General features: G+C 41.9%; 1 protein-coding gene across 2 annotated transcripts in view; it reads left to right on the plus strand.

The window, feature by feature from the left end:
* Positions 1–23,212, plus strand: part of ANKK1 (ankyrin repeat and kinase domain containing 1) — a 241,108-nt gene that overhangs the window by 210,521 nt on the left and 7,375 nt on the right. For both annotated transcript variants that reach the window (XM_063943185.1, XM_063943184.1), the window contains exons 3-7: positions 6,022–6,173; positions 14,134–14,183; positions 18,474–18,629; positions 21,013–21,143; positions 22,549–22,588. In XM_063943185.1, coding sequence (XP_063799255.1) covers positions 6,022–6,173; positions 14,134–14,183; positions 18,474–18,629; positions 21,013–21,143; positions 22,549–22,588 — 529 coding nt within the window. The remainder of the gene's footprint in view (positions 1–6,021; positions 6,174–14,133; positions 14,184–18,473; positions 18,630–21,012; positions 21,144–22,548; positions 22,589–23,212) is intronic.

Consider the following 23,212-nt stretch of genomic DNA (forward strand, 5'->3'; position numbering starts at 1 on the left):
GACTAATATTGAATTATTTAAATATTGACAATCATATTATTTTACTAAAACACGTGGGAACATGGTGACACAGCAATTAGTATTGCTGCCCCACAAAGCTGGGGCATTCTGTATATATTGTGTCTGTCCTGCCCATTTTTTGTGTTTCCTACAGATGCTACTATTTTTTCCAACAGTGTGAAATCATAGGTTATCAATCTCTGGGCAAGATGTATTAACCTGGAGAAGGGATAAAGAAGTGATAAAGCAGTAATAAGTGCAAGGTGATAACGCACGAGCCAATCATTACAGATGTGACAGGAGCTGACTGGCTCATGAGTTATCACCTTGCACTTATCACTGCTTTATCACTTCTTTATCCCTTCTCCAGGCTTAATACTTCTGCCCCTCTGTCCTCAGAACCCCAAACAATTCATGTTTTCCAGGTCTCCTCATAAAATCACAAATGAATAATTATCTCCACCTGTGGATCTTTCAAAACGTGTCAGTGAGTCGGTGAACACACCTGTGTACCCGCTGGGTGACCTGGAAAATGTGAACTATTTGGTGTCCTCGGCACTGAATTTGAGGACCTACTGTATGTAGTATTTTATCTGACTGCTGACAAAAATGGAATCTTGTATGTGTGGTTTAGGAAATTCTGACTGTAGGCTGGAATGGGGCAAGTCTAATGTTGATGATGATAATAATAATAATAATAATAATAATAAATATATATATATTGTACAGTACTGTGTAATTTATTAAAAAATTAAAAAAGAATGCTTTTGTGATGAAAAAGATCAAAAAGAAAACATCTAGAAATCAAAACAGGATGTGATAGATTAGTGTAAAAATGTTGATGTAAAAAATTAGTTTTACTAACTTAGGGGGTAATTCAGACCTGATCGCTAGACTGCATTTTCTCACAGCCTGCGATCAGGTCTGAACTGTGCATGCCTATGCACCGCAATGTGCAGGCGTGTTGGACAACTGCACCAGGCATCGGTGCATAGCAACGGGATGGTGCGAAAAAAGCGATCGCACAGGCGATCACAAGGAGATTGTCAGGAAGAAAGCACTTCTAGGTGGCAACTGACCATTTTCAGGGAATGTTTGGTAAACCGCAGGCATGTCCAAGCGTTTGCAGGGCGGGTGTCTGACATCAACTCCGGCCCCGAACAGGCTGAAGTGACCGCAGTGTCTAAGTAAGTCCTGGGCTGAGTAGACACTGCACAAAATCAGTTTCTGCAGCTCAGCAGAACATGCAATCGCACACTTGCACAGCTAAAATACACTCCCGCTGTAGGCGGCGACTATCTGATTGCAGGAGTGCAAAATTTGCTGCCTAGTGTTCAGGTCTGAATTAGGCCCTTAGTAAATTTATTGATAGCTGGCAACGTTGCCCAGATGAGGACAGTATTATGGGAAGTACTACAGTAAATAAAGTTCTGTTGTATCTGAAATGTATACAGTATAGCTGTTACTCACTATAAATGCTGTCAGAGACTGTTTTTTTACTAGGGTAAACCAACTGGCAAAACATACAGGCAGGGCCGGTTCTAGCCCTTGTGGTGCCCCGGGTGAAAATAGGGGTGTGGCTTCATAAAGGGCCATGGTCAATTATGCCCCCTGTAGAGTTGTGCCCCCAGTAGTATTGCCCCAAGTACAGTTGTGCCCCCAGTGGTATTGCTCCCAGTGGTATTGCCCCCAGTACAGTTGTGCCCCCATTTGTGCCCCCTAGTTGCGCCGCTTACAAAAACATAAATTTGTCTATGTGCCATTGCACAATGCCGTGTGGTGCACAATGACATCATAGCGCACCGCACAGCAGTGACAGCCAGCACCGGGGGCACCACCCGTAGCGGATCTTGCCACGGCGGTGGTGCCCTCCGGATGGCCGCGGTGCCCTCCAGAAGGCGGCACCCTGGGCAAAAATCCTGTGTGCCTGTAGCAAGATCCACTACTGCATACAGGACAGATCAAGGCTTGTTAAGGTGTTATTTATTGTTGCTGTGAAGCACTCAGAACATTGACAAATATGGTTAAAGTTGATTAAGTTGCTTAACTGCACTGTCAAGTTAAAATTTACAACATTACTTAAATTTCTAGCTCAGGGTCTTTGATAATTAAATACCAGATTAATGATAAAATGCGCATTAGAACATTTTGGCAACTCTGATAAAAGTGTGATTTAGAGTTTCAGAGGCAAACACTGAATAGAAAAAAAGAGTTTTAAAGATCACAATCATCCAAGCACAAATGTGAAAACCTGAAGCACATAAAAGTATCATATGTGAAAAAACTGTTCTGTTGGTAATGTGTGAGCAGAGGTGGTCATTCCGAGTTGTTCGCTCGTTGCCGATTGTCGCTATGCTACGATTTGTTGCTAAATGCGCATGCGCATGGTAAGCAGCACGCATGAGCTAAGTTATTTAACACAAAACTTAGATTTGCTATGGATCCTGCGGCGCTTTTCAGTCGCACTGCTGATCGGTGAATGATTGACAGGAAAGGGGCCTTTCTGGGTGGTAACTGAGCGTTTTCCGGGAGTGTGCTAAAAAACGCAGGCGTGTCAGGGAAAAACGCGGGAGTGTCTGGAGAAACGGGGGAGTGGCTGGCCGGACGCAGGGCGTGTTTGTGACGTCAAACCAGGAACTAAACGGACTGAGCTGATCGCAATCTGTGAGTAGGTCTGGAGCTACTCAGAAACTGCAAAGAATTATTTAGTAGCAGTTCTGCTAATCTTTCGTGCACTATTCTGCTAAGCTAAGATACACTCCCAGAGGGCGGCGGCCTAGCGTGTGCAATGCTGCTAAAAGCAGCTAGCGAGTGATCAACTCGGAATGAGGGCCAGAGTACGGTACATTACAGCAGTTAATTGTGTAGTCAATGGCCAGTCAAGTAACTTTACTAAGCTCTGTGGTTTATCTGTGGAAGTGAATGTACAGTACAGCCATACTTGCTGTTACAGAGAATGGTTCAGCAATGAAGTGGAGCCTGTGTCTGAGTAGGGGATCAGACAGCTTACCTGCTGGTGACGGTCCCCATTCATGGTAGTGGTGCAGTACTCTGGAACAACGATTGAAGTGGGGTAATGTTGTGGGTCTAAGGAGCTAAGAGGAGCACGTCCATTTTGCTCATACACAGTGGAAAGATGTGGCAGTACTTGCACAGATATATTTTCAGAGGCCATCTTGGTTAGGAAGTGAAGTCTCCTCAGAAGAGCCATTTTGTTGGAGACTAACAAGTTCACATTCATGATAAACTTGACACATACAGTATATACTTAGTTAAATTGAGCACAGTATTTTAAAAAGCAAAAATTTAAAAAATGTGACTTTTTCCTTGGTGTTAGCTTATTATTCTTTGAAGTGATGTTTGTGTATTTCCACTTCATCTGCATTATATGCAAACCACTAATTTAGGTACAGTTTGGTTCTCAGGGAGCTGTTAGGTGACATGGCTCTTCAGCTTATTGGAAATGCCACAGGCTGCTTTAGCAAGCAGTGTATTTACTGCCTCCAGCTCCCTGAGTGGGGAATAGCTTTGACAAAGGGGCATGTAAGCCCTGAAACGTTGGCTTTATGTGTACCTTTAATACACGTTTGTGATTGCACAAATCCTCGAGTGCTGCTGTTTTTTGCTGGGAGTTATATATATATATATATATATATACTTTATGTATAGATTATCAATAAAATGCGCTATGTATTGTATATTTTTGCTAGAAATACTTTCTGTTTATGTTAGTCCCCATAGTCGTATCTGAACCATGTTATTTTTGAAGTGAAGCTTCATGCACCTAGAGTAACCTCCCTAATGTTTATCTCCAAGCCAATGACTCTGTTTACAGTACAGTATATAAAGTATGTCAAATTTCCTTGTTCCACTGTATAAATAAACTTTCATCTGCCAGAACTGTGTTCATTATATTGTACTATTAGTTTTGTCTCCTGCTGTGACTCCTTATTGTTTGTTCTATTGGAAGATCTTGCACATTGCAAATTAATTGTTTTTATGCCATCCTTATACTCATTTCAGTGTCATCTGCTAATGCAGATATGTTCATATTCCCTGTACTTTTCCTATATTGTCTTGAAGTGCAAGTAACTGTTTTCTTATTTTGTTTATTTGTTTATGTACTCTGTAATTGGGCGCTGCATTTCCCTTGTGGCGCCATGTAAATTTAGGATAATAATAATAATATGGTAAGGCATCATACTAACAGTTATATTTCAGCAGCTGAGACTTTGTCGTAACAGCAACCCTCCCCCCCCATACCCCAACTTCCATGATCCGAGGTGGGTTGGAGCACAGGTTGAATAAGATTGACATTAGGTACAGAGATGAGAGGGAGAAAAGGGGGAGGTGAGGGGGATAGAGAGGAAACAAAGACAGGGAGGATTGACGTAGACAGATATGAGAAATGAGGAGATGGGGGCGGGGGGACACAGGTGACAGTGGGAGGGTGGGAGCTAAAATTAAATGAGAGGTGGATCGGTGAGGGGACCGAGATGTGAGATGAGGTTGAGAGGAGCAGAGATGTCAGAAAGGGAGATGGGGGTAAATGTGAAACAGAGATGAGGGGGGTAGAAAAATGAGTAGAAGGGGAGGTAGGGGGATTTAGATGAGAGATGGAGGAAAGCAAGGAGGACAGAGATGAGACACACATATAAGGGCTGATGGGAGGATAGAGATGAGTCATGGGTGCATGAAATAGGGCAGATATGAGATACAGGGAGATAGGGTAAGTGGATAGAGATGGGGTACATGAAGATGGGGATAAGGGTGACAGAGGTAAAGAAAAAAATTTGAAAGAAGAAAAAATGGGAATAAATACCCTGCAATGCTGTGCATGATAACTAGTAAAAAATACAAAACTTACATTAATTAAAAAAAATTTGCATGAAAAAATAGCATATTTTTGTCCATATGCAGAGCTGTACAAATCTGAAGATGAATGCACCTTTAATGAAACTTGCTTGATAGAGATTGCCTTTTCCCACCCAAGTTCTTCCTCTTCAGTTTTCAGGATCAGTGCATCTTACCTGTGTATGACTAATGTTTTGGGCATGCACAGTGCATACATTATGTTCAACTCTGCATCAGTCCGTTTGCATTTAAACTCAAGTGAAGTTGTTCTCTATGGCTGATAAAATATTTGCCCATTTGAAAACCTGCTGCTTAGTAAATATATCCCCATGCATCTTTTTTATTTTTTTTAAATGCAGGGAAACAATCTGTTTTATGTATACATGAAGGGGGATTATTTTTCTTTCTCTAGGTTAGTGGTACTGCAATTGCAAGTATGCAGTAATGGGCAACCGCTTGATAAATCTTGATAATTACAGTCAATAGGTCAACCCCAAGTGGTCAACATACATTAGGTTGACAGGTGAAAAAGGTTGACATGGTAAAAAGGTCAACATGGTAAAGGTAGATAGCACAAAAGGTCAGCAGGTTCAAAAGGTCAATGTGACAATTGTGGACACACATATGGTCGACATAAGTTTTGAAAAAAACAAAACTTTTTTTCAACGTTTTCATCTTTTACCATGCACATGGAAACAATTGGGAATAGTATCTTCTGCTGAACGCAATGGAAGTGGAGCGAGGCACCTTGCCCAAAGAGTATTGAGTGAAGTAGTACAATAATGAGGGTTTTTGGTGGGCAAAAAGTGTAAAAAAACACAACACCCCCCAAAAAAAATTGTAACCCTTTTTTTTATTAACTGTGTCCATGTCTATTTTTGAACTTGTTGACTTTTTGACCCTTTTGACTTTTTAAACTGTCTACCTTTTTTCTGTTGACCTTTTGACCATGTCAACAGTTTACATGTCAATCTGCGGTGGCCTCTTGACTGTAGACATTTGTCCTGTACTTCTATTGAACCATACCCGCAATGATGTGTATTTTGCTTTATTTTATCATATCATCAGGGCAATGTGTTTATGCTGCTGCATACACAGAGTATGTAATGATTAATTTGCACAGTACAACAGCTTCAGTTTAATGTATTTGTGCGTTTTCTCTTTCAGATTTCTGACTTTGGTCTCTCTAAATGGAAAGAAAATTCCACTCACAAGGAATATATAGAAAGGTCAGCCATCAAAGGAACCCTAAATTACATCCCTCCAGAGATGTTCTTACAGAGCAGTCGAGTGGCTGGAACTAAATATGATGTGTACAGGTAAGATGAGTTGTATAACACCCATGACTAGAGATTGAGATCAGAAATGAGATCAGCAATTCTCCCCAGTACAGTTAGGTTCATTGGAACAACAAATGGATGATCAGGTGCACTGTGCACAAGATAGCTACTAGTGATACTACAGACCCGAGGAGGTCTTCCTCTCCCTCCACCAAAACAGAATGTACACACAAAAAGGGAAAGTGTTTACACCAGCACATAAAAAATAGATTCCTTTAAAGTCAATTTATAACAAATGCATACGTAATGCTCATATAACCACTGTCTCCACCAGCATTGATGAACTGGCCCCTGAAACAGAGGGGAAAATATGTAGGCAGAGTAATACTATTTAATATAACACTCATCAAACGTACAACAGTATAAAACATATTGATAAAACAATGTCAGACATTCATCAAAGCAGAAGTATCCTGCTGTAGCTGAATAAATGGCAATTTACCAGCTGATAATAAGAACTGGTAATGGACAGTTCTTTTGGAGCATAAACACAAGGACTCACCCAGGCTGAAGTTTCAGGGTTCCACTTCAAGCAGAAAAGCTTCATCCTCAGGATATCCGGCCGGCACCCATGTGTTCCTGACCCTCCCTGGGTCTTTCTCAAGGTAAGCCGATGTATGAATGCTGGTGTCAGTTTCCTAACACACTCAAATCCCCAGCTTGCTGAATCAGATTGGTCCCTGCGCATCGATCTCTATACATAGAGAACTATAAGTTCTATGATTTTTTGCGCTGGAACCATTCCTATTCCCTTAGCATTTTAGTGTCATGGCTACTCCAATCACAGTGAGAGTTGTCCAAGACTGTCCTTTGTTGGATTTGTTTTTATCATATGCTAATACCCAGGGGTGTATCTTCCTATTGGCCAGGATGGCACTTGCCAGGGGCGCCGGCCAAGAGGGGGGCGCCGCCCGGCAGTGCCACCCGCGCCAGGGGGTAGAATTACATAGTAGTTTTCACTGAGTACATCCGTTAGCTAGCAGTGCTCATCCACTGCCGGACTCTCAGAAGCGTATTGCACTCTGACACTCTCTGTGACTACAGTCACAATGATGGTGAATATAGCCGGGGAGCGGGGCACTTCCAGGTATGGGGAGGGGCGAGGCACCTCCTCTTCCTCATCCGCTCCCCTTCTCATTGGTCCCACGCGGTCTGTCACCAAACACCAGCCACTACAATCAGCACCAGTCAGCAGCACAGTATGAGCATACCTGTACATTTTCTGGGGGTACCATAGCTGCACTGCATGGTCTATCCTGGCAGTCTGGATCACAGGTTACAAAGAGCTCTGTATGGAGAGGTATCTAGACCAGTGACTGCCTGTCCAGCTGTGTTGAGACTACAAGTCCTAGCACACCTTGTCAATTGGATTTGCTGGGACATGTAGTGAAATCACACCTAGAGAGGGGTTTTTAACTGTATGTATGTGTGCATATATCCCCTCGGTGTCCCTGTCCGCACCCTCCTTGTAATTCCCCCTTAGTGTCACTGCCCGCACCATCCCTGTAACTGCCCCCTCAGTGACCCTGCCCATGAACTCCCGTAATTCCCTCTCAGTGTCCCTGCCCGCACCCTCCCCATAATTCCCCCTCAGTATCCCTGCCTGCACCCTTCCCGTAATTCCCTCTCAGTGTCCCTACCAGCACCCTAACCGTAATTCACCCTCAGTGTCCCTGCCTGCACCCCTCCCTGTAATTCCCCCTCAGTTTCCCTGCCTGCACCCTCCCCATAATTCCCTCTCAGTGTCCCTGCCCGCACCCTCCCCGTAATTTCATCTCAGTGTCCCTGCTCATACACCTGTAATTCCCCCCCTCAGTGTCCCTGCCTGCTCACTCCTCGTAATTCCCCCTCAGTCTCCCTCCCTGCACCCTCCCCGTAATTCCATCTCAGTGTCCCTGCCCGCACCCTCCTCGTAATTACTCCTCAGCAGGGCCGTAACTAGGTGTGTGCCAGCGGTGCCTGCCGCGGGCAGTAAAGCCCTGCCCCCACCCTTGGAAACCTGAGCTTACAGTTCAGCCAGACCACTCACCCCTTCCACCCTCCACCAGAGGTTATAATGAGCCGTGGCAATACTGCCTGGGCCCCTCCGCCGCCGCAACCACCGTAGGTTAAAGTGAGCTGCGGATTGCTGTAGTGCCTGATCCTCCCCTCACCTCACACCCACTCCTGCCAGAGTTACAATGCAGTGCATACAACGGCAACCCGGCAGTCATGTCCTCCCCCTCCTGCCTGGAGGTTACAGTGACTATTTTCTGCACTCCTGTAGACCTGTACTCCCAGGGGACATGCCGGCTGAAAATCTCTAGATCTACAACCACACACAGCGGCTCCTGGACTGCATCTAAGCAGCCTCTCTGCCCCAGCCTGTGCTTGTCAGTGAGCGGCCTGGTCTCTGGGCAATGGATTGACAGTGTCCCATGAGATCAGGATCATGCAGTAGCCACACAATTACAACTGGGTGAGCAGAACAGCAGCAAGTGGTGGGGACACTTCATGCCAGCCCTTAGAAAGGTGAGAGGAGAGAAGTGCCTGGGTCCTGATGCTGTGGAACCACAAGTCCCGTCATGCCCTGACAGACATTACATGATAGAGCATGTTTGGACTTGTGGTTCCATCATAGCTGGAGAGCAGACATTACCTACCTCCGAGTTCTCATGATCTTTGTACAGGGCCATAGCTAGGTGTGTTCAGAGTTCAGTACATAGGCATTGAGGACAGAGAACCGGCACGTAATGTGTAAAAGGGAGCTCTCCCTGCCGTAACGTGTAAAAGGGAGCTCTGCCTGCCGTAATGTGTAAAAGGGAGCTCTGCCTGCCGTAACGTGTAAAAGGGAGCTCTGCCTGACGTAACGTGTAAAAGGGAGCTCTACCTGCCGTAATGTTTAAAAGGGAGCTTTGCCTGCCGTAATGTGTAATAGGGGCTCTACATGGTGTAATGTGTAAAATGGGGCTCTGCCTGGCGTAATGTGTGTAAGTGGCGTCATTTGATTAATGGATACCACTGTTAAGCGTGATATGAATTGGTATTATTTTGTTGCCACGCCTCTTCCACATAAAGCCACACCCTTATAGTTTTGACGTACACCTACAGCGCGCACTGGCCCTATTTTAAATATGGGGGGGCGATGAAGCTGTTTCTTGCATGCCACTGCTCCTCAGTGTCCCTGCCTGCACCCTCCCCGTAATTCCGTCTCAGTGTCCCTGCCCGCACCCTCCTCGTAATTCCTCCTCAGTGTCCCTGCCTGCACCCTACCCATAATTCCATCTCAGTGTCCCTGGCCGCACCCTGCTCGTAATTCCTCCTCAGTGTCCCTGCCTGCACCCTACCCGTAATTCTCCCTCAGTGTTCCTGACCTCAGCTTCCCTGTGACTCCCCCTCAGTGTACCTGCTCGCACACTCCTGTCATTCCCTCTCAGTGTCCCTTCCCGCACCCTCCCTGTAATTGCCTCTCAGTGTCCCTGACCTCAGCCTCCCTGTAGCCCCTCCCTCTCATTTTCCCTACCCAAACCCTCCTGTAATTCCCCCTTAGTGTCCCTTACCACCGTCTTCCTGTGACTCCCTGCTCAGTGTCCCTGCCCACACCTTCCTGTAATTCCACCTCAGTGTTCCTGCCTGTACCCTCCCCGTAATTCTCCCTCAGTGTCACTGCCTGCACACTCCTGTAATTCCCCCTCAGTGTCCCTGACCACACCCTCCCTTGAATTGCCCCTCAGTGTCCCTGACCTCAGCCTCCCTGTAAGCCCTCCACCTCATTGTCCCTACCTACACCCTCCCTGTAATTCTCCCTCAGTGTCCCTGACCTCAGCCTTTCTGTAACTCCCCCCTCTGTGTCCCTGGGTGGGGGAGGTCCCTGGGTGGGGGAGGTGGGGGGCACCAGTTCCTTATTTTGCCAGGGGCGCTCAGACCCCTAGATACACCCCTGCTAATACCTTATAAACAGGATAATTTGGACATGGTTCCTATAGCAGTTATAAGGTGCAGCTAGGTGAGGTCTACATCAATAAAATGGGAACAATATTAAAAAAAAATGTAAATACCAACAATGCATATAAAAAGCATTCCTACACAGGGAGGTAGAGAGCCTGCTTGGGCCCAAGTACTTTTCATGGGTCGTGGCGTAATCACAGGAGGTGTGGTCATGCACCCTTAGAGAAAAATACAGAAAGATTTGTATTTTTAAGCGTATCCCTGGCCACACTAAAGCCCAGCACATAGCAGCATGTGCTGGGCTGAGGAAAAAAGGTACAGCTACTGCTACCAGGTAAGGGGGGAAGCCTAGGCCCCCACTGGGACCCTCAATCAGACCTGGACCTGCTTAATTAGTTCCGTCCACCCCCTCTCTGTGCCTCTGTTCCTATACCACCATTGTGAACCTTTCTGTCATGAACCTGACTGTTTTTCACATATTCTTGGCTTACCTCAGCATATCCTGTAACCTGCACTTGCTTCAGCTCAGCATAAAGACTACAATTCTGTGTTTGCTTCCCTTGGTTAGCCACCTGAGTAGGAATTCCTATAAGTAATCAGTAATCAGCTGTGTGCAGCATTTTGATTCTTCACTGTGTTCAGCAATCTGGAGTTTAGGCCTCACTCCACATCAGAGCCTAACCTGGAGTACTGACATGACAGGGTCTGATCAACTGACCTGGAGCTATCCAATCCTATGCGATCATGAGACTCTCTGAAGCACCTGTCTGTTCAACAATCACAAAGGACCAGAAACTATAAGTAAAGAGACTTGTGTTACAGAAGCTGCCAGTTCCATGAGTCACACAGCACAGTGTGAGCGTAGTAGCTGAGCTCCCTAAGAGGTAACACTATTACCTTAGTTCCTGTAAAACTCTGCTCTGTTGCTACGCAGTCAGGATTACAGTCGTGTTACCAGTTATATCCAGTATCAGTCTTATCTTAAAGACACAGACACAGTATTCTTCAGTCTCATCTTAAATCCACAGTCTTCAGTTCTTCTTCAGCCTTGTCTTAAAGTCACAGCCACAGTCATTGTTCTACATACAGTTGTGTTTCCAGTTATATCCGGTACCAGCCCGGATTACAGTTGCGTTTCCAGTTATATCCAGTACAAGCCCAGATTACAGTTGCATTCCACTTATACCGGTACCCAGCCTGGTTCACAGTGTGGTTCTCGGTCTCACCGGTAACCAGCCTGGTTCTCAGTCTTACCAGTAACCAGCCCGGTTCCAGTCTCACCGGTATCCAGTCTGGTTCAATGTCTTCAGCTCTCCTCCCAGATTTGCATAACTCCAGAGAACCTATTTCATAGTTACCTTGGGTACACAAACACCTACTCCTGTGACAGTATATCCAGTTTGTTCTCACCAATACATTCACCATCCTGCTATCAACACTAAGTCCCTGATGATCCAGTGGTCAGGATATGGCTCCCTTTGCCAAGACCTGGGTTCGAACCCTGGTCAGGGATAGCTCCTTACTACTTCATCTCACTGATTCCCGCAGACCATCCAAATAGACACATAGTCCTCCAGTTACCGGCACAGACTTCACATATATGCCGAGTTCACAAAACTACAGTCATGACACTTTCAAAACAGTGCAAGTAGAAAAGGGGCAGAGAAGAAAATTAGATCTCACAGAAACCTCTTGACTTCAAAGTCTGAATTAAAGTTAATTTGAGCCTAGTTCACAAGCTTTGTGTTATCTCACCTCGTATACTACTACTAGTAACTGTTTTACAATGCTGAAAGTGTTAGTCTGCATTGGCGTAAACACACAATAATTGAAAAATACAATAACTTGTATATAGACTATCAAAATTTATATTAACCATAATATTATCCTGGTGCTCATCAACGTATCATGACAGAGATTTTGCTTAATTAATAAGTGTTTAAAATCTTTCATATTTAAGGCACCAGGAATTCCAAGTGATTTTATTTTTATTTCTGTTAAAATGACTAATGATTGGCAATTTAAAACTGTATGTTCCTTAGGTAATTATGCTTTGACATGTTGTTTTGCTTCCTGAAGATAGACTGCGCAGCAGTGGTCTTTTCATAAATCTACTGGCACCCTCTAGTGGCTGTTTGATTGTAGTATGTATACACAAAGGTACAGCTGTGTAATATGTAAGTGACGTGATTCAAGAGTTGGTCTGTTCATTTGTTTTAACCAAAGAACATGTGGTATCATCTTCCAATCATCTTTCAACAATTCAGTAACAGTACATTGAGTAAATCATAAACACTGTATGCCTTATTAAAAGGAATTGTTGGCAAACTTTCTACAAGTATTATTTGAACCTACCCTTGAGCGTTTAATTAATTGTGCATTTAGGTAATTGTCAGTCTTCTTGTAGTCAACACATCTGTAAAGTACCAACAAAGATAAAAATAATTAAAACAACAACTTTGGGGGGAACGTATCAAACTTTTGCACTTTAATAATGCTAGGTAGAAGCTGCTTGGTTGCTATGGGTAACGACTCCAAAGGTTTGGAGCATTTACCCCTTTGTTCCAAAACCATTGTAATAGATTACAACACTTATGGGTGAGAACAATCCTGGGACTCAGTTTCCACAAATTTGCCAGAGAGGCTCTATTACTTTTAACAGACTCCTGTAGGGACTAGGAGGCACTGTACATGATATACTATACATGTGATGTGAGAATAATAGCTCATGTTGAGGTCTATTCATGAAGCAGTGAAAAGAGTGGAGAAGTGAGCCAGTGGAGAAGTTGCCCATGGCAACCAATCAGCATTAAAGTAACGTTTCTAATTTGCATACTATACAATTGTGCAGAGCAACTGATTGGTTACCATGGGCAACTTCTCCAAAGGCTCACTTCTCCACTCTTTTCACTGCTTCATGAATAGACCCCATGTAAGATTGAACTTTAATATAACCTGCAGAGGTCCGCAGACACAGCCCCAACTAGCACATCTAATAACCATAGATGACACTAACATTGGGGACAGCTATATACTGTATGCAGACATCCATGTAGTACTTTATTAGCAGCCTCGGAAGTACACTAGTAGTAACAGTACTGTATTAAATTCTATTTTTAGGGCTGCACTCAATCCTTTGTTGTACATAAATTAAATGTTAGTGATTCTAGTCAGAATAGAATGAGGTAGTGAAATCCCATGTAGGTAAATCTATCTGTGAAGCCTATAATAATGCAGAGTCCTCATCCCAATGAAAATGATAAAGAAACACACCCCAAAAAATGAAAAAATAATAATCATTTATTTATTATTATTTTGTTGTGTTTCTTTATCATCTGCATTTTACCACCATTTGTGTATTGTGATAACATAACTGGTTCACAGCTGAGCATTATTTCACGGGACCTTTACCCACTTCATTGGGATGAGGACTCTGCATTATTGAAAACTTTTTTGAGACATATTTATGAAACACGGAGACATTATCATACTGTGTATTCATATATTTATGCATGTATTTTTGATTATTATTTCTGATTATATTCAGTAAAGTATTGAACTTACTACACGCATATCATCAAGTATTCTTATAGACTTCACAGGTAGATTTACCTACACATGATTTCACTACCTCATTGTATTCCGACTAGAATCACTAATATTTATGGCCAACAAAGGATTGAGCGCAGCACCTCAAAATAGAATTTATTGCCCTCAGGTTGGTCACCTTAAATGCAGCAGCTTATTATCCAAGCAAACAATATAACAGGTATAAATATCAATAACAGTACTGTATGTCCAATGTCCTGCTTCTGCCACTGTCCTGCTTCTGGACCACATTTTCCTGTTTGCACCAGTGTGAAAGGGTTTGTAGATATATCATTTGTTTTTCATCTTTGTTGTTTTGAAATATTTGCAAATTGTTAACTATTTTTAAAAGAGCAAAGGAAGAAAGAAAACTGCTGCTTTCAAACATGGAGTCATTGTGTTGTCTGTTTTGTTTGTCTTTCAGCTACTCAATTGTTATCTGGGAGCTCCTGACTGAGAAGAAGCCATTTGCAGGTAAATGCTCATTTTATGCCTGCTATGTTAATTGCAGATTTCTACACTGTATAAGCATACTGGCAACTAGAGTAGAGTGCACATAAATACACAGTGCAGGTTATTATCACAGTGTAACTATAGCTTTGGAGCCACTGTGCAACTCATAATAAAGTGTTAAATAACATTTTAGGTCTTTCCTTTAACAAAAAAAAATATATAATAATAATAGAAGTGGAACACTCAATGATATTGATTGACTACCCAATCCTATCCATCCATGAAATGTATTTCAAATTTTTCTATTTAAACTGCATTTTTGGTGTTAGTCTTGAACTCTCTATTCAGTGTTCAAATACATTACAGTGTACCAATATATTGAAATTATTTGTTTTACAATGTTTTATCTACACATTTCAGTAGAACTAACCACACGTATTTTGTTTCTCTAAATCAACGCCGCTTTCTTGAAGATAATCCAACTAAGATAACAAATCACTAACAATTCTACTCTCAAATTAGCTGTTAGTTGAACATTTCTATAGTACTCTGGTCTCTCTAACAGCCCGAGGAGATATGACTGAGAGTGATATTTATAATTTCTCCTTAGTTCTTTATGACAAAAGAAAAAAAGAGTAAACGTTATTGGACAATTTGTCTTGATATTTACTGTATATTAAATAAAGGTTCACTCTTTTTGGACCTTTGTTATTTGTGTTTTGAATTGTATCTATGTTTCTGTGAACAGTGGGTGTCATTCCGACCCGATCGCCGCGTGCTTTCATTCGCACAGCTGCAACCGGGTCACTACCGCGCACGCGCGGGGGCCGTAATGCGCACGCGCGCCATTGCCCGGCGACGTCGCCGGGTAATGACGAAGGGAAAGAAGAAAGCGATCACAGCGGCGATCGCTTGAAGATTGACTGGCAGTGGGCATTCCTGGGTGGCAAAACAGCATCTGGAGCTGTTTTCAGGGAGTGGTAAGAAAAACGCGGGCATGTTTGAAGAAACGCAAGCGTGTCCAGGACGGGTTTTTGACGTCAGAGCCAGGACCGAACAGGCTGAAAACGTTGCAGCTGGTAAGTATGTCTAGCCCTACTTACAAACTGTACACATTTATTCCCCATAGCAGGGCTGCACAAGCGAACGCAGCCTTGCTTTGGGGAAAAACTACCCCCATAGCGGAGTATATTTGATCGCACGGGCTGCAAAAAGCAGCTTTGTGCGATCAACTCGGAATGAGGTCCAGTATGCGTGAAATCACTTATTTGTGATTCGCAATTAAAACCTCCTTACAGGCATCCGGAAAGTATTCACAGAGCTTCACTTTTTCCTCATTTTGTTATGTTACAACCTTATTTCAAAATGGAATAAATTAATTTTTCCTTCCAAATTCTACACACAATACCCGACAATAACAACATTACATTTTTTTTTTTTAGATTTTTGCAAATTTATTAAAAATAAAAAACTAAGAAATTACATGTACGTAAGTATTCACAGGCTTTGCTCAATACTTTGTTGATGCACCTTTGGCAGCAATTACAGCCTCTAGTCTTTTTGAATATGATTCCACAAGCTAAGCACACCTATCTTTGGGCAATTTCGACCATTCCTCTTTGCAGCACCTCTCAAGCTCCATCAGGTTGGATGGGAAGCGTCGGTGCACAGCCATTTTCAGATCTTTCCAGAGATGTTCAATCGGATTCAAGTCTGGGCTCTGGCTGGGCCACTCAAGGGCATTCACAGAGGTGTCCTGAAGCCACTCCTATGATATCTTGGCTGTGTGTTTAGGGTCGTTGTCTTGCTGAAAGATGAATCGTCGCCCCAGTCTGAGGTCAAGAGCGCTCTAGAGCAGATTTTCATCCAGGATGTCTCCGTACATTGCTGCATTAATCTTTCCCTCTATCCTGACTAGGCTCCTAGTTCCTGCTGCTGAAAAATATCTGCACAGCATGATACTGCCACCACCATGCTTCACTCTAGGGATGGTATTGACCTGGCAATGAGCGGTGCCTGGTTTCCTCCAAACATGACACCGGGCATTCACGCCAAAGAGTTCAATCTTTGTCTCATCAGACCAGAGAATTTTGTTTCTCATGGTCTGAGAGTTCTTTAGGTGCATTTTGGCAAACTCCAGGTGGGCTGCCATGTGCTTTTTACTAAGGAGTGGCTTCTGTCTGGCCACTCTACCATACAGGCTTGATTGGTGGATTGCTACAGAGATAGTTGTCCTTCTGGAAAGTTTTCCTCTCTCCACAGAGGAATCCTGTAGCTCTGACAGAGTGACCATCGGGTTCTTGGTCACCTCCCTGACTAGAGCCCTTCTCCCCCGATCACTCAGTTTAGACGGACGGCCAGCTCTAGGAAGAGTCCTGGTGGTTCTGAACTTCTTCCATTTACAGATGATGGAGGCCACTGCTCATTGGGACCTTCAAAGTAGCAGATCTTTTTCTATGCCCTTCCCCAGATTTGTGCATCGAGACAATCCTGTCTCCGAGGTCTACAGACAATTCATTTGACTTCATGCTTGGTTTGTGCTCAGACATGCACTGTCAAGTGTGTGACCTTATATAGACAGGTGTGTGCCTTTAAAAATCACGTCTACTCAACTGAATTTACCACAAGTTGACTCCAATTAAGCTCAAGGATGATCAGTGGAAACATGATGCACCTGAGCCCAATTTTGAGCTTCATGGCAAAGGCTGTGAATAGTTATGTACATGTGAGTTCTTAGTTTTTTATATTTAATAAATTAGCAAAAATCTCAAAAAAACTTTATTCACGTTGTCATTATTGGGTATTGTGTGTAGAATTTAGAGGGAAAAATGAATTTATTCCATTTTGGAATAAGGCTGAAACATAACAAAATGTGGAAAAAGTGAAACACTGTGAATACTTTCTGGATACACTGTATAGGCTTCTTACCTTTTGTCTATTGTTTCAATTATTTTTGATTGCTCGTTCATTTTAATAAAAAATTATTCAAAGTTCTATTTTCATTTTAGAAGAAATCACACTAAGAGTGTCTCCAAACAGCATTTTTGCTTTCATTTCTTTTGCCCCTTGTACAAAAGAACACCCCTAGTATAAAACCATATTTCCAAGGCCTGATTCTACATTATTTTCTGTTATACTAGAAATACTTTTACCTGTTTAGACAATTCCCCCTAATACAAATGGCATGAGAAAATTCTGCTTCCCTGCATTGTTCATTAATGCATTTAAATATGCAATTATATTGAGGCATACAGTAGAAGAGCATAGATGGTGCCAGAGCACCTTAAGGGGGAGGGTTGTCAGGTGGCCCGTGGACTAGCAGCATGGAGAAAGGGGGGATGGGTAGGTATGCCCATCCCTCCTTTCAAATCTGGGCCATCAGGCCATCCAGTAAAAGGCAGCAGGGGCTGGGCAGCTAGAAGGACCATAAAGGAAATGAGCGGGGGGGGGGGGGGGGGGCAGCCTTTGTCCTGGAGAAGCAGTGCTGAAAGCAAGTGGCTGCACATACTGTCCTCCTTCTTGGTTAATTTTAGAGGGGCCTACTTGAAATGGAGCAGCCTGAGGATTCCTTTGTAGAGCACCCTTTCCAAGGATAAGTATCATGTATTTTAATACAGTATATGATATCACATATTAGCATATAGTGGAACTGCATATAGATGAGCACCCTTTTACACCAAAGTAAAGTAGACCAGTGTCACTAGGCTTCACAATACAGTGTACAGTATGCCTGTATGGTGTTGCAGAGTAACATATACAATATCTATTTATTGAGAGAGAAAAAGAGTGAGGCAGAGAAAGAGAGAGAGAGAGAGAGAGAGAGAGAGAGAGAGAGGGAGACTCACCAATATGGCAGAAGCAGTAAATATTAAAGTCTTCTATTACTATACAAGAATTCCAGGATTGTATTTTTCACTCTGTGACTTTCCTCTGAGCCTAATATGGAGAGGAGTGGATGGAATGTTTCATGATGAAATACATAAATGGGAAAAAAAATATGTTTTAGTCTTTAGACCCATAAATATAAGCGTGCCAAGCATGGTATTACACATCTAAGGCAGGTTGGTGTATACATGTTAAAACCCCAGCTCTCTTTCCATGTTAATGACAGTGTTAGTCCATCAGAAGCTGGCATTTGCTATACATAAATAATATAACAAATACACACAGAACCTTTGAATAACTATCCTAGGTACAGTCTACAAGATTTATAGCTATTAATAATACATGTTTTCTACTTAGCCGCTTACTATCCAACACAGCACAATACATTACTCTACTAATTATATATTTTAATCTCCGTGTCTCCAGGTAACAGCATGATGACTGTTATAGTAAAAGTTGCAGCTGGCCAGCGGCCTCCCATAGAGGACATAACCGATGATGGTCCTGTTGAATGTCAACAAATGATTGACTTAATGAAGAGATGTTGGGATCAAAACCCCAATAAAAGACCATTTTTCTCTGGTTGGTATCTTTTGTCTGTGTATGGCATACATAATGCAGACATGTATTGCATATGTTGTATATCAAGTATTTGGAAGAAAATTTTATGAAACATTGGCAGAGGTGACTAAGGCTTTGATATAGTAGTGGCCGAGGCGTTCATTTTACCATTAATATCCTCTTATCCAATGATGACCATATGATATTGGTATGCAGGTCAAATGTAAAATACTTAGACATAAATTAAAATGATACATTTGTGTTCCCCATTTATAGTATAATATGATATTCTTTATATGGTTTGTGCAAAACAATTTCAATAGATGAAAAATAAGATTAACATCTGTAGTAATAGGATGACTTGGGTGACAAATCCAAGGTTGACACATTATGGTATATATAACTTCTTTCTCTGCAAAACCATAACAAATATGTGGATCAAGCAACTGTTTACTACAGTATGGGGGCATTGCAGAGTTGAACATTTGCCTATTTGTGGAGTACATAATGGGCCTAATTCAGGGATGGACACATTAGTACCTTCTTACGCAGCAGCTGTGCTAATATCTGATAATGTCGCAGGAAGTGTCTTATTTAAATAGATGTCTCCTGCTGGCTTCTATGATCCGCTGATGTGTCTGAAGATGCAGCATGAGATCACTGTATTTGAAAATTGGTCATCAAACTGAGTAGCCCGCAGGTTATTCAGGTTACTCCTCTGGATTGCCAATGCTTTCATGCAGCTGGGGCCAAATGAAGCTGTATCCAAAGACACAGAAAACCACTCCTTCTCTGCCCCCAAAAAGGTTTGATTAACATGCTGTGGCTTAAGGGGCACTGCAATATTTGTCATGGCAGTAGAGATCTAAGAGTAGAGATCATTGTCAATGTATGCAAACCACTGGGTTTGCGTACATCTCTGAATCTGGCCCATTGCCTGTTTTTGCATTGCACATGCTCCTTAACTGAGTTTACACAACTACAGGCAAACAAAGTTATACATATTTCAGTCTTATCTCCACTTAGAAATAAAGGAACATACTGTAACTGGTCTGTATTGGGGAGCTCTAAAGTAGACTAATTTCAGTAGGGGTGTGTAGACAGACCTGTGTACTATACAGAGTGAAAAGTGGGTGGGGGGGCTGGACTGCACACCCTATTTTTAAACATAATAAGAGGTGCTATAATGCTGAGGCTTCTAGTACCATACAGGAGAAAGAGAAATGCTGATGCACACTCTAATCACTAAGAACACTGATAAAAAAATATTTTGATACACGCTTACAATTAACATGGAGTTTAAGTGAAGTTTTTAGCACACATCTGTCTAAATTTATGGGCCCATCCACCGTGTCCAGGTGAACTTCATTAGATGGCCCCTAACATCTCTAATACTAATACATAATATAAATGTATCTAGGTCTTACCATCAAATAGAACCCATATTAATATGTAGTCAGCAATGTATTGTAGGAAAGAAATGAAGGTAGATGGGAGGGGTGCCATTGCCAGAATCAAGGAGCCTCACCTTCAAGTGTACAATATATACACAAATGTAGAGGATAAAGGGGGTGGGGGGAGACTGGATTGCACACCCTATTTTTTAAAGAGATGCTACCATGCTGAGCCTTCTAGAACCAGGAGAAAGAAAAATGCTGATGCACACGCTAAGCACTAAGAACACTGATAGTAAAAATAATTTTGATAAACTCTACAATTAACATTATGGGTGGTATCAAATGATATATCATGCCCAATCTCATTTCTAAACTGATTCCCATTATCGCGCATATCGAGCCAATAGTAATCAGGTTTAGCTGCGTAAAGGGAAATTATTATACCACACCCGTCAGCAGAAACAGAATGGGTGTGGAAGGGGGTGAAAAGAATTGAATACCACCCTATAAGTTCTGGCTTTACTGGTTTCAAAGTACTGTGGTCACCAAATATTACAAACTCTTGTCGAGGAATCTTTTCTTCTTTATATGAATGTCCCTGAGGTGTATTGTACACTGCAATGTACTGTATTTTAATAGACATTAGTTTACATAACAGGTAACAAGATTTTCAAAAGGTAACGGGTAGAGATGTTAATGAAAACCTTCATTATAAATCATTTTAAATTTTTTAAATTTTCAGTTTATTTCATAATCTGAGGGTTAACAGCAAGTGAATTTTTCTTAAATGTGTTGGAAATAGATTTCAGGATTTAAATACATTTTTTTTTTGTAATGTCAGGTTTTTTTAAACTTGACTATTAACATGTTTATTAACAACATTATTATCTTTTTTAAAAACATGCAATATAAATTACTCTGTTTCCTAGCCTAGAACCAGTAACACATTATTATAAACACATTTTTGGTATACAGTTACCTTTACTAATCTTTGATTCCATTCTTAGATATCATCGTTGAGTCCCACATGTTGCTCTGTTTATTACAAAGTCCTTTGCCAGAACATGATGGTGCATGGTCCAAAGCTGAACAAGATCTTAAGGCTTCAGCTGCAATTTTCCTTAATATAAACAATGATGTAAGTGAAATTTATGTAAGAGATCAATCTTACGATTCCCTTCTCTTCTGAAAATACAGTACAGAAGGTAACACACACTCTGCCACTCTGGTCCTAGATAGGGATTTCATCAGGATCCCGGCAGTCAGGATCCCAACAGTCAGAATACCGACAGCGGGATCCCAACTGTCAGAAACCCAACGGATCCCAAAGGTAACTACTGCCCTTGGGGTTAGGAAGAGGGTTAAGGTTAGGCTGCAGAGGTGGGGGAGGTTAGGGTTAGACTTCGGTGGGGAGGTCAGGGTTTGGCTGAGGGAGGGGACGGTTAGGGTTAGGCTGCAGGAGGGGAAAGTTAGGGTTAGGCATCGGGAAAGCTAGGTTGAGGGTAGTTTTAGCGAAAGAGTAAAAATACTGTGATCCATTAAGATCCTGACTGTCAGGAACTCTACTGTTGGATTTCATACCCAACCCTCTAGATGTATTGTACCACATGTCCGATTATGTCTTTAGAAATTTCATGCCTGTGCCACTTTTTCAAAGAAATTGCTGGAAACATGGTGCAGGTGGCCACCGGGAAAGACATAGCAATGGATGCAGGTGGGATTAGAGGCACCCCCTCCTGATTTAGGGGCCTATGTTCACGCCAAGAGCTCTCAGTGCCACTGTTCTGGTATCTTAAGATACTGTAGATGGTCTATATTAGAATAAATTGCATATCTGATAATCACAGAATCTCAAAACAGGCTATGAGGATACTAACTACAGTTTAAGCATCTCTAATTAAGATTACATCCATTAGGAACCAGGTTATACTTACAGCACCTGGAGAATGTATGCTTTTAGTGACCTCATAAGGATTATTGTACCTGACTCAGAGTGGAATGCTTTTCAATAGCAGCTACAATAGTTGTCGCAGCTGCTGCTGCTAAATTATGGTAATGCCACAGGAGGAATATTGTGTAAATAGAATTGTTCCTGCATATACACATACACAGTCCTTCTGCCATCGAAGTTGTACACAAACCAGGTTTGCATACAATTCTAAATCAGGACCATTTATAGTTATAAAATCATGAATATTACATTTGCTGTGGATAGTGTTAAACTGACCACTTTTAAAAGGGTTTGTACAATGAATTTCCTAGAGATTAAAATTAAGATTATGGGGGAAATGTAATAGTGTGTGAGAATCAGAAAGTGAGAGATGTTAGTAAAATTCTCCTGTTTTTTTAAAAGTGGCAATCATTATTTGGCAAAATCAACATGGTTTTGCCATGTAAATGATTGCCACTTTTAAAAATCAGGAGATTTTTACCAAAATTCTCACACCCTATTACGTTTCCACGTAACTTTCTGCAAATAAACAACAATATAATTAGTGCACATTATGCAAGATGCTAATTAATTATGTATCTCATAATTACAGAGCAACCAGCAACCAACATCATCAACATCACTGAGCAGTGGTAAGTATGCATTTAGCTTCAAAATACTTTAATTGATAGCCTCAGTAACTGTAATGAGCTAAACTAGAAATGTGTGTGGATGCTCGTCTTTTGGTTTTGCCAAAACCACCCGCAGTGTTTTATTTTTGTTTTTCAGTTTTGGCAAAACTACTGTCAAGTGTTTTGGTCCGGATTTGGATTTCTTAAAAATGTATAAATCAATTACAATCATGTCATTTTGACCTATTATTGTTCCTATAGTACTATTAACCTCAATGACATTAATTTTCAGTATTTCCAGTTAATTTTGACCACCTCACAGTCCGCAATATTGTTCACCAATATTGGCCAAAGGCTTTCTTTTTAAATTGAGGAACAGAGCAGCGGCACAAACACACGACAGTTACTTTAAAAGAATATAGCATATCAATGAAACATTGCAACACAGCAGTGGCAGACAGGATGGCAATTTAATAGACTATACAACCCCGTAGAAAGAATGTTTTCATTAATCAAGAACTAGATCAGAGGCCAGTTGGCAGTACAGGGAATTTGAGATGGAGTGTGTAGTGGAAGGCAGGTTGATTAATAAATTAATTAAGAAATTAAGATTGCTTGATTAATAAATTAATTAAGAAATAAAAA

The sequence above is a fragment of the Pseudophryne corroboree genome, chromosome 10, assembly GCF_028390025.1.
Source record: "Pseudophryne corroboree isolate aPseCor3 chromosome 10, aPseCor3.hap2, whole genome shotgun sequence".
Classification (NCBI taxonomy): Eukaryota; Metazoa; Chordata; class Amphibia; order Anura; family Myobatrachidae; genus Pseudophryne; species Pseudophryne corroboree.